The 12,846-nt window shown below is 35.3% G+C and overlaps 1 protein-coding gene across 1 annotated transcript in view; it reads left to right on the forward strand.

The window, feature by feature from the left end:
• The window catches only part of Sim1 (SIM bHLH transcription factor 1), a 65,656-nt gene that overhangs the window by 26,750 nt on the left and 26,060 nt on the right, over positions 1-12,846 (forward strand). The window contains exon 9 of the mRNA XM_051206183.1: positions 12,563-12,731. Coding sequence (XP_051062140.1) covers positions 12,563-12,731 — 169 coding nt within the window. The remainder of the gene's footprint in view (positions 1-12,562; positions 12,732-12,846) is intronic.

The raw sequence follows: 12,846 nt of genomic DNA on the forward strand, positions 1-12,846 counted from the left end.
CCCAAATTCTCTACCAACCACTGAAACCTTTCATTAACACAAGATCCTGGCCAGACAATTTAAAATGATTCCTGAGGCACACAATTGATGAATTGTGAATTTTTATTCATAAAATACATCTCAAATTTATTTTAGCTGTTTAAATAATGGAGTTTAATGTATATTTAGTCAAGCATTACAGTAGTCAGGACTTAAGGAGATTAGAAATAAATGAATCCAATTAAAGAACATGTCCCTGAGATTTGATATGTCATCGGCAGAAGTGAACTGTTTGCACAGCAACTGTAAAGAAATCATTAATGATTAACTATCCAGAAGAGGGTTAATCAAGAATAAATGTTACAGGACATACTTTAAAATATTTAAGTTAAACAAACAATGACTTGTGCATCATAGCACATTACTTCATGTCATCATTTCTGCTGTCTTTTCCTGGAGAGTTCAAAGTCTGAGACTTTGTATCTGTGACATTCAAATGCAAGCTTTGTGATGTGCAGAGTAGTGAGAACTTTCCAACAGCACCAGGCATTTGGCTTCTGGGGTCTCCTCAACATGAGGTTCAGGAGGTAGAATTTGGGGACCCTATAACCTCGAAGATGGAATCAAGTTTCCTGAATTTGGGGAGCCTATAGGATGGTTATTGTCTTTTGACCACAGTTTATTTTCCTTTCCTGTTTCTGGAGCCAAAAAATAGTTGTATTATTAAAAAAAAAAAAAAAAAAAAAGAAAACCTCCCCCAAATTAAAAGCAAATTTATCTTCTGTTGTCTTCTTTAATGTATATAGATTATTATTCATGAGACCAAACCTCTGGAATATTCCTCAGTACTTTGTGATCTCTTTTCTTGCTGTTCTATTGTGGAGATATTATAGTCACTAACAGATTGTAGACTATTTCTCTGAGGATTTAAAATTTTATTCCTTTTGATCTCTTGCCATATAATTTTGTTAGAAAAGAATAGTTTAGGATGAAATGTCTTTAGTATTCTAGTTTTCCTAAATGTTATATATGCCTGAATTACAATTTGATAAAGTAAGTGAAATATGACATATGATCTCAAAGAATTTGAGAGTCGTTATTAATTATAACCTGGGAATTATTCAAAGTGGAGAGAGATGGTCTTAGGTAAAGGCACTGTTTGTAAAAGCAAAGAGTCTTGGGGAATGACCATGGCACAAACACGAATCTACTTATTTGTACGAGATGATTTCATTTCCAAAGGTGCCTTAGCCTAATTTTCACCAGACTGTCTTTGTCTGTGAGCTTCTCAGTACGGAATCCTCCTTATCATCTCTTTCTGCTGGGCTCCATAGGAGCCTGAATATGAAACAGAAAGCAGGTCTCTCTGCTGCCAGGACTTACTGGGCAGAAACTCTGCCAGAATACAAAGAAGGTCATGCACCATGCGTAAGAGTGACTCTAGAATCCAATTAAAAAGTTTAGTATAGGCACAGTCATCCCCACTTAATCTGATCATGGTTTAATGCAATCCTCTGATTATTTCAATCAGTGCCTTTGGAGCCAAATCAGTTGTGTGTTTCTGTTTCCACGTTTTGCCTGGGTAATTTGATCAATTTCAGCTGTTTAAAAAATAGCTCAGCTAGGAAATGTGGCAACATTTTTTAAGAATTGTCATGAAGCATAATGTACCCAAAGAAGCTCCAGGACGACCTGAAAATCCAAAACTATTATATTATAAATAAAAGTTCAGTTTTCAAAAAAGAAAATAGAATACAGTGATACAGAGTGATGCTTGGGAGATTTTTTTTTTTTTTGGTAAAGAATCTAGAAACAACCTGAGCAATGATGTTGCTTGCTTCTTAGTACACAGATTGCTAGGTTGTGATTCTTATGCATGGTGTCCTGGCTGCAATGATAGAAATAATATATTTCTCTGAGGTGGTAAGTTACTTTCATTACCCTTGCAAGGGTGTCACAGAGAGATTTTCACATGACAAGTTATTGACTTCATGAATAGTTGTGGTGCATTGTTAAGGGAAGGCTGAGGAAGGCCAGTGAATTGAACATGATCCCATTTTTTTATATTGAAATTTGAAGTTTTTCCAAATATGTACATGGCTATTATAAAGTTTAAAGTAGATTGGGTGGCTAATTCTGAAAATTGAATACTTTTTGGCTGTAATGAAATAAAAAGATTACAAGTCAAAATGTTTGCATGTTATTCATCTCTCATTGCTTTCAGAGTGAGAGGTACCACCTAAGGATGTCTGTAGCTCTTGCTCAAATAATAAAAAAGGAGAGAAAACCAAATGTAAAGCATTTTCAATAGCCTTTTGAAGAATGTATCATGTACCATATACCAATACTTCTCCTTTCAATATGCCAATCATGTCTGGAGGTACTAAGCTGTTTTTCAGAAGATAAATTGTGGAACCCTGAATATATAACATATCACAAGAAAGCTTGAAGAACAGGACCATGTCTTTTTTTATTGTTGTTAAAATTCACCTGACTTATGTTCCTTAACCAACACTTTGGAATCCAATGTCTGCGGAAACTGAGTATTATTTTTCTTGCCTTACAACGGGGGGTGGGGGGGGAGTGTTAAATAAGCAGCTTCATTAAGCATACGTGTAATCTGGAGCACATGTGTGGCAACTGAATTACTTCACTAGGGGACAGGAGAGTAGAGCCAGACTTCTCTTGGTGTCCGAGTTTGGAGGAGGGAAATGGGACTTGTAATCCCCATAAGCATCTAGCCTTTTAAGTGGTATAAATGAAATTGCTCAATAGAAGTCTAAAAGTAAAACAAATGCTTTGTTCTTCCCAAATCTGCCACTCGGAGCTACTCTTGGCATTACATCAACTGCTTCAAATGTCTTTAACTGTGTACTTTTTTTTTCTATTATGCTTTTCATCCTAACATATCTATGGAGCTGTTGGAGTTTTGAGTAGAGAAAAAGCAAGGCTGAGTTACACTGCATGATTGTGTTGCTCTAACGATTTCATATGCTTACTTAGCCGTAAAGAACTTATCTTAGTACTTTGACCACATGCATGAGAGCTTAAAGACTGAAATGTAACAGGCCAAATTAAAATTAATTTGGGATGAAAAGGAAAGAATTACAGTGTAAGGAGTGTTTATTTTCATTTTTTAGAATTAAAACATTTTCTTTACCATATAATATATTTTGATTATGTTTTTCTTCTCCCCAATCCCTCCCAGATCCCCCCTATCTCCCTATTCATTCATATTTATGTTGTTTCTCTTTTTCAAAAAAACATAACATTCATAATGAAGTGCTTCTAAAGTGAGGTATAGTGGTAGGATGGGAAGCTAGAAGATAACATTGTTGACTATTTCATGTCCCAGGCACTGTGCTGCAGAATTTCATGAATGATTTCCTGTAAACCTCACTATGTTGTTATGAACCATAGACTAGAAATGGAAGCCCAGATGGCAGATGGTCAGTAACAGACAGGATTGGCTTCATAATGATCTGCTCGATATTGTGTTCATCTGCTAAACTTGAGCAATTATTGTTATTTTAAAAAAAAACTTTTTTATGTCTGAGACTGTTTGCTTCATGTACATCTGAGTACCACATGCATGCCTGGTGTCTACAGAGGCCAGAATGGGACATCAGATCCCCTGGAACTAGAGATGGTTGTGAGCTAACGTGTCAGTGCTGGGAACCACACCTGGATCTTCTGGATTTAAATTGCTGAGCCATCCTTTCAGCCCCTGGGGTGATTATATAAATGTTGTTGTTGTTGAGGATCAGAACAACAGTTTAGTCAAGTCATCAAGAGTATTCATATAATTATTATATTAGACAATTATGTGAATGGGTACAATTTTAAACTGTGTATTCGATTTAAAATGTTATTTAGATTTATCTAATTTGTAGTATTTCTATTATTGAAAGCTATTCAAGCCAGGTGTGGTGAGCTACATAGTGAGAGCATGTCTCAATACAAACAAACATGCATACATACATACAAACAAAAAAGCTATACAAACATTTTAGACAGATTTTAAAAATATTTCTATTTTCCCATGTATTGTATTATACATGTTTGTAGGATACATCCTGATATTTCAGCAGTTGAATCCATGTAGTGACTATTATGATTAGTGTTGTGGTAAGCACAGGAATCTAGGTACATATTTTTATACATTGGTTTCATTTCTTTTTGACTTTTATTTAGAAGTGTAATAGCTAGCTTATAATATAGCTCTATTTTTAGTTTTCCAAGGAGCCCTCATACAGTTCACTAATTTGCATTCTCATCAGCAGTGTGGTTTGCAAATGTGTTCGTATTTCTCCGCACTTCCAGTAGCATTTTCTGTTTTTTTTTTTTGTTCTATTTTTAATACTTCTGACTCGAGTGAGAGGATATCTTTTTGTGATCTTGCTGATTTCCGATTGCATATCCCTGATAGTGATATTGAATCAAACTTTTTTCTGTGCGCTTGTTCACTATTTCTGCTTCTTTTGAGAACTGGCTATGCAGACCACTTGTTCAATTTTAAATGGTTATATTTGGGGGTTTCTGTCATAAAGGTTTCTGAGTTCTTCATATATCCTAGATAGTAATCATCTGTCAGTTACAAATATTTGCTTTTATTTGGTAGATTCATTTTCATCCTGTAGGTAGTTTCATTTGCTGGCAGAAGCTTTTTAGTTTGATATGGTCCTTTTTTTTTTTTTTTTTTTTTTTTTTAGTTTTTTGCTTTGTTGACTATGCTTTTGAGGTCATATATATACTATTGTCTGTTATGATATCTTAAGGTGTTTCTTATATATTTTCTTCTAGTTGTCTAAGAGTTTCTGGCCTTTCATTTAAGTTTTTAATCTGTCTTGAATTGATTGCCTTTATATAGAGTGGGAATTTTCAGTCTCCAATACGTAGATATTCTACTGAAGTGTTATACCCACCCACTGTATGTTTATATGTATTTGTGGCCGAGTTACTGTGTCCCATTAGTCTATGCACACGTTTTTATTCTAGTACCATGCTTTTTTTGCCTAGCATAGAGCTGTAGCAGACTTTTTTTTTTTTTCTTCAGGTATAAAGACTTTATTTTGACTTTATTCTTTATCCTCTTCCAAGTTCTACCAGATCCTTCCCATCTCCTTCTCCACCCAACTTCATGTCTTTTTCTCTTGAAAAAGTTCTCAAAAAAAAAATTCAAAAACTGAAAAAACAAAACAAAAAAGACCAAGCCACTAAACCACCATCACCACCACAACAAAAAGCACACAGAAAGCCAGAAAACCATTTATTTTGTATTGGTTAGTAATCCGTGAGCAGAAGGCCTGTCCTGGGGTGTGTTTGATATATCTAGTCTAGTGTCACTTCATTGGAGAAATCAGTTCTTCCCTCTCCCAGCAGGTATCAGTCGCCAGTTGCTTCTTGGTTAGGGGTAGTGTAGTATATTAGAGATGAGTTACTGTGATACATTTAGCTTTGTACTTTGTGTGGAAGACTATTTTCTCTGTGTTGTGTACTTATATGAGGAAAAGCCTTTATATTTTTTTCTGTTAGGTGAATAGGGACTGACCCATTGCCTCTCACAAGTTTAGCAAGTGAACTATCTTTGATTTATAATCCCAGACCACTAATCATATTTTTGGTGGTATTACACAAGATCTCTAAATTGCTTTGCATAGTGTGGACATTATACAATATTAATTATTTCAATCCATAAGCATCATGGATTCTTTTCAGTTTTTGTGCCTTCAATTTGTTTAACACTTTGTAATGTTTATTGCAGAGAACTTAACACTTGTCTGGACTATTTTACTCTTTTTTTGTTGTTGTTTTGTTTTGTTTTGTTTTGTTTTTTGAAACAGGGTTTGTCTGTGTAACAGTCCTAGCTGTCCTGGAACTCACTCAGTAGACCAGGCTGGCCTTGAAGTCACAGAGATCCACCTGCCTCTGCCTCCTGAGTGCACCACCATAGCCTGGTAAGTTTACTTAAAAATATCTCTTGTCGATAGATAGACTGTGCTGTAGAACTGTTAGCTAAAATAGGCCATTCACATTCCAAGTTGTTTTTGGTGTTTTATTACAGTAATAGAGCCTCCAAGTCAATATCCTTTTTCTTTCTTTAGATCTTAGGGTCTTAGGGGAAAATGCTTTTGGCTTTCCTCCCAGAAGTATGGTTTGACTGTGAGTTTGCTATATATCTCTATATTCTTAGACTACAAATCATAGAGCTTAATATTTTTTCTTTTTGTGTTTTTTTGAGAATGTTTCTCCATTTTATGTAGCCTTAGCTGTCCTACATAGGAACTCCCTATGTAGATTAATCTGGCATTGGATTCACAGCTATCCACTTGCCTCTTTCCCTCTGATGGGATTAAAGACATATGGCACCATGCCTGGCTTTTTGATTATCTTATATATTATAAATGTGTGGGAGAATATGTGCCAAAGCACATATATAGAGACCAGAGGACAATTTTTTGAGGTTGTTTTTCCACTTCTACCTTTAAGTGGGGTCTGGGGTTGAACTCAATGCATTAGGCTTGAGCAGAAGGTATCTTCATATGCCACATCGGCGTGCACACCCCCAAGTGTGATCTTTTGTGTTGTTAGATTGGGTTGCTGGTATTTCTTTGAGGATTTTTAGGTGTATATTCATCAAGAAAGTGTTATGCAGTTTTCTTTTTGTGTTGTTGTGTCTTTGTCTGATTTTATTACTGGTTAATGTTTGTAGTATAGGATGAATTTCGGAGACTTTCCTTATTTGGAAAGACCTTGTAGAACTTGATAGTGTAGATATATGACTTTTGTAATGTGAGAGTATAGAAAAGAAAGCTAAATCTTATTTACTTCTTTCTTATAGATATAAATTAATTTCCTGTATAGAAATAGGCCACACACAATGATGAGTAATTTTTGCCTATATTCGAAGGCAGGTATTGAAGGAATTTTCTGTCTTCCGGTGGACAGAAGTACATTTGATGGAGTGGTCAAGAGTAGAAGCTCTATCTTCTGTCAGAGTCTGATGTGATTGGCTTTCTATTTTCTAAAGGGAGGCAAGTCATATTGCTCATTAACCCATCAGGGTCATTTTCCCATTGAGAAAATCTACTGGTTTAAAATTTTTAATATTCACTGGGGAAAAAGTCTTAAGGTATATAATTGTCTTTGTCTTCCATTTATGTGATGTACTGTGCATTTGCCTTAAAAATATAATAAAATATCTTTTTGGTTATGTCTTTTAGAACTTTAGAATTTACAGGGGAAATCATAATCATTTGAAAGGAAATGTTAGAGTAGGGGAATTTTTATGGACTCCTTTGTACGTCCCTCAGGATCAGCCCTGGTGCCTCCTTTCTTCCTGAGACATAGAGGCCTTCTGTTCATTGATCTTTTCAAACCCTCTAGAACAGAGTCCCACAGCAGAGACACTTAGTAAATATAAATTGAAGGGTCTCAGTAGGCAAGGAATGCTTCAAAGGAAGAAGTGAGATGTAAGAACACCCAGAAACCAAAAGCTTAGTTTTGGGGTTACTGTTTGGATAAGGTGAGTGGCTAAAGAAGGAAAACTTTGATATATTGAAGAACAACAAATCAGGAGTTGGATTGTTGAATACTTTGCATTTCTGAATGAGAACTACTCATTCAGAAGGAGGGAATTAGAGAAATGTGATCAGATTTCCTAAGCTTAGAAGACAAGGTGTATGACTTCTTTTAAATCTTTGTTGTTTTTATAGAAGAATACTTTTGTTCTCATCAAATGATTTGAATAGTCATTGTCAGATTTCAAATGGTATCATTTCCAGGACTTTCTAATAGATACCCAAATCTATGAGGTCCCCTATATCAAATGTAGTATTTATATATAATGTACATATACCTCCCTATATGCTTTAATGCTTTGCAGGTCCTTATAATTCTTAAAACAATGTAAGTGCTGTATAAACAGTTGTATAAGGAACAATGAGGAAAGCTTTATACTGTTCAAGACAGATATAATTAAAAATATTCTCAACTGAATTATATGTGGCTCCACAATTGTGGAACTTGTTGATGCAGATGCTTATAGCAGGCTTTTTTGGACCACCAGTTCCCAAATTATGACATAGAGACTTACTATTAATTATGAAAGTTCAGCCTTAGCATAGGCTTGTTTCTAACTGTAATTAACCCATATTTTAAAATCTATGTTCTTACATGTACTTGTTACTTCATCTCAATTTTGCCTACTCTGTTTCCTCCCTATCTGGATAACCCTGTCTTTCTTCTTTCCAGAGCTCTCTCTGTCCAGAAGTCCTGGCTTAACCACCTGCTGCCTAGCTATTGGCTTTTTTTTTTAAATCAAACAATCATGGTGACATATCTTTACACAGTGTAGTCAAATATCTCTCAACATTTCCCACTTTTTGTCTAAATAAAAAAGGTTTTAACTCTTAACAATGCAAAACTATATAAAATAAGAGCAATTATCAAGTAAGAAATACACTCACAATGTCCAGTCCATTATTATTTGGCAAATATCTCGGTGAGTCCAAATTTTTGTACCTAATTTGCTTTCTATGCTAACTAGGGAAAACTAATTATATTTTTCAACTATATAATCTTCAACCATGTTAGAGACCTGAAAGGGATATAATATTATCTGATTAAACAAGAAAAGCAGAGCAAGCAACTTCCAAAACTAAGAAATGACAGGGACTTCTGGTTACCTGTACAGTTACCCCAAGATTCCTTTGTAATGTTTTGGCGTCCATCTTTACCCTACAAGCTTAGAATATCTAGCAGACTTTTCTGTGAAGCAGGTAGTTTTGAAGGACTGTCCTACCCTGCTTGGCAAAGCTCAACAGTCACTGTCTTTTGTGTCCTCTTGTCTATTTTAGACAGCATACTGCCAGCAGTTGAAGCAAGGGTACTTTCTTTGCCCAGTGGCTAACTTTTCCATAATAAATGTAAACTCCATGTGGAGGTTCCTTGATGCCAATCATCCTTTTTTTTGAAGTAGATTAGTGCTGCCAGAAGCAGACATATCTTACTGTCAAGAAAAGTCTTAGGTTATTAAAACATCTTAAAGGTCATAATATATATATATATATATATATATTATATGTTATTATATATATATATATATATAATATATGAAGTATTTGTAGATCACCCTCTATCTAAAAAATATTTTTGTATGACCTTGAGAACATACCTAATATTGTTATGGATGACTGTTAACCTGTATTTCTTTATTATTATACATAGATTTCAAGGGCCAAAACTTAGCATCCCTTTTTAAAATGAGCTGCACAGGTCCAATACCTTAAAGAAGAATAGAAACATATATATACAGTATAACAAAAATAACCTTAAATTTGTATCAATATATAAAAATCAGGGTTTCTTTGTGGCTTTGGAGGCTGTCCTGGAACTAGCTCTTGTAGACAAGTTTGGTCTTGAATTCACAGAGACCCACCTACTTCTGCCTTCCAAGTGCTGGGATTAAAGGTGTGCACCATCACCGCCCAGCAGTAGTGGTTGTTTAAAAGGAGACTCAGCAATCCACCCTCTTATCCCATCATTTCTATACTATGTCTTTTCAGAAAGAGATCCCTGAATCTAATCTCCTTTGCTCAGTTATTTTTTTCTGATTATTGCCAATAACAATTTGTAACTAATCTCCCTAAATGATGACAAATATCCATAACCCACTAAATGTCCCAAACCCCCCCCACCCCACACCTTGGGAATGGGGGTGTTGTCTTTTCTAGACAGCTTCTTGTCTAAATGCAATAGCATCTTTGTGGGACCCTGGAAAAAAAAGCCATAACATTGATTGTTCAGTCCTGTGCAATGGGAAAGTGCAAGGCTTATCTGTAGTCCTAGCTGGAGTAGTCTATGGAGGCTAGACCATCTTAGATAATCACCTTGAAGCTGTTATGGATGTAGAACTCTGAGGAAACTGTAATGGAGATACTCTGAGAGGCTGTTTCATATGGGCTACCCATTTTCATTGGTGTCTGGTCCCCTTGCTCTGTCTTGTAGTTTGTTAGGTTTATTTCTTTATGTCTATAGTTATGATTTTCAGAGTGTCTCACCTGATCAAACTTGATCTCTATCAACCTTGAATGAATCCACAACCTTTCATTTTCTATGACAAGAAAAATGTAACCTCTTTCCCAACACAATACCTTTTCTGACTTCCATTTTGAAGATAAAACATTTCTAAAGTATCTAGGCTGGCTTAATTTCCTCTTACAATCCCATGTTTCTCAGCAGCTGTCATTCACTCATCATTAATAAAAAATTCAAAGCCAATGAGATATCATATATGATCCAGACTCTGCATATTTTAAATCTTTATGAGGCATATTCTTTTATTTTATCTTCTATTTATAAACTACTTTTTACTCTGTCTATACCAATTTTCTTTTGTTTTAAGCCTACACACAGTTTTAAAATACACTGTAACCTGTTTAGAGGTTTTTTTTTTTTTTTTTTTTTTTTTTTCATCTAGATCTGTCTTTACTGAGCACTTGTAGTATTCCCTGATCAAGTGAGTCAGGTGCCCCATGGCTCAGCTTAGCACAGCAGCCAGCAGTACCTCTGTATGTCAAGTACTAGCCCTCCTGAGAGCCTGCAGGATTAGAAAGCCATATCTGGGTCCTTAGGTTTTTCAGGCTCTATGTTTGCATATTGAAGATTCAAGTTCCCACATTAGATGCCATATGTAGTAAGCTTTTTTTTGGGGGAGATCACCAGCCCCCAAATTATGACAGAGTCTTATTATTAATTATTAAAGGTTGGCCTTGTTTCTAACTAGCTCTTATAACTTAAATTAACTCATTTCCATTAATCTATGTGCTGTCATGTGGCTTGTGACTTTTACCTGTCCTGCATGTCCTTCTTCCTCTGTATCCAGCTGGCATCCTTACCTTTCTTCTTCCCTGAGACTTCTCTGTCCCCAGAAGTCCCATTTAACCTCTTCCTTCCTAGCTATTAAACCGATCACAGTGACACATCTTTACATAGTGTAAAGGAATATTCTACAACGTTCCCCCCTTTTTATTTAATTAAAAGGAAAGGTTTTTACTTTAACAGATGCTGACTGTGTCTTATGGCATGCTTTTGTAGTTTGATGATACATGTCATTGTACTTCCAGTGGTAATACTAAAACAGGGTTATCTGGTTCCCTCCTTACTCACTGGAAAGATTCCTGGCTTAAAGTATGCTTTTCTTTTTTGAGTTGATATTGTGGGTAAATTAAGCATATGTATTATATAAACTAGCTCACATACTTATAATGTTTGTTTTTCATAGTAAGAACTATTAAAAAGCATCTACCACAGTAATTTTGAAGTAAATATATTTTTCCATTTGCCTTTTATTAGTCTCCTAGGAAGGGCAAAAATGATCATAGGATAAATGAAAGTAAAAGTAAAAGGAAGATAAAAATTAGAAGCTAGTAAACTTGTACAAAATGCCTGTATGAATGCTTCATGACCATTCTAGAGCAGATAGCAAATTTGACTTGGGACATTTTTTTCTTTTTCTTTTTAACCTCTAGTGCAAAGCTGCAAGATATGATGAGATATACAGTTCACAGTGTTCTAGAAAGTAAAAAGAATGAATCAGTTGGCACATTCCAGTTAGTTCTGGAATCCTTAAGAAATTTCTCCCATAAGTGGTGATAAAGAAGGCTATTTGAAAAGAAAATATTTTGAGGGACTAGAGGGAAGGATTGATGTTATTTGAAGAAAATTAAGAAGCTTCAAGTGATAGCTGATGATTTCTGAAATCCCTTGAGGTTGCACTTGTGGGCAGGACCAAGTAGACTTCATAACATACACTCCTTGATCCCTTCATATCATTCTGCAGTCAGTATGTATATTGTTTTTTCTCCTGAATATATTATAATATACTGTACATTATAGTTATTGTCTTCATTTTCATTTCTTTATTTTCATATCTCTATGTAGCACAAAGTCTGGTATCAAGATTGCAATAAATGTTTATTAGATGAATGAAAGAATGGAAAAAACCTGGTGGTAAATGTACACTGAAAGGACTGATTTAGACTAAAGGGATTTTTAGTTATTTGAAGCTAACTAGCTATAAGTATGTTCATCACAATGATATTGTTGTTGATGATCAGGTAGCATTGGTGTCTTCTGAGTTCACTCACATGAAAAACTTTAGGGCAGGTTTAGTAATTCATATCAAACTATCCATGGCATAAAAACTCATTTTACCATTTACCACCCATCTTTTCAGGAGAAGGGCTGTGGGACTTGCTGAAGTTCAGAAGATTTCTCTTGAGCTACTAGAAAGCAAAGGGATTTCTGAGTCATTATATTTACTGTTTAAGTTTCTAATTAAAAATACTTATCTGGGTAATTAAATGATGTCTATCTTCTATTTAATAAAACCAATGGGAGGCACCCATATTCACACACATTAGTTGAATGTGAGCCTTTTGGGAGACAACCCAGATGTTTGGTGAAAGAAGCTGGACAACTAACTTTTGCTTTTATATATGGAGTACTGCTGCTTCCACTGAATTGCATGAATGTATTCCCTGTGGTGACTGACTAAAGGCTTTGTTCCTCACCCTTACAGAGATACAGAATACAAAGGGCTGCAGCTCTCTCTGGATCAGATTTCAGCCTCTAAGCCCACCTTCTCTTATGCCAGCAGCTCCACACCCACCATCACTGACAACAGGAAGGGGGCCAAGGCTCGGCTCTCCAGCACCAAGTCAAAATCCAGGACCTCTCCATATCCTCAGGTAAGTACATGGATGCTTTACAACTTTTTTTTTTTGACCTGGTTTGATCTTGAAGTTGATGTAATTATGTGTTGTTGATAGATTAAAAACTGTTCAGAGGAACTGTGAATTGATT

This window comes from Phodopus roborovskii, unplaced genomic scaffold (assembly GCF_943737965.1).
Source record: "Phodopus roborovskii unplaced genomic scaffold, PHOROB, whole genome shotgun sequence".
Lineage (NCBI taxonomy): Eukaryota > Metazoa > Chordata > Mammalia > Rodentia > Cricetidae > Phodopus > Phodopus roborovskii.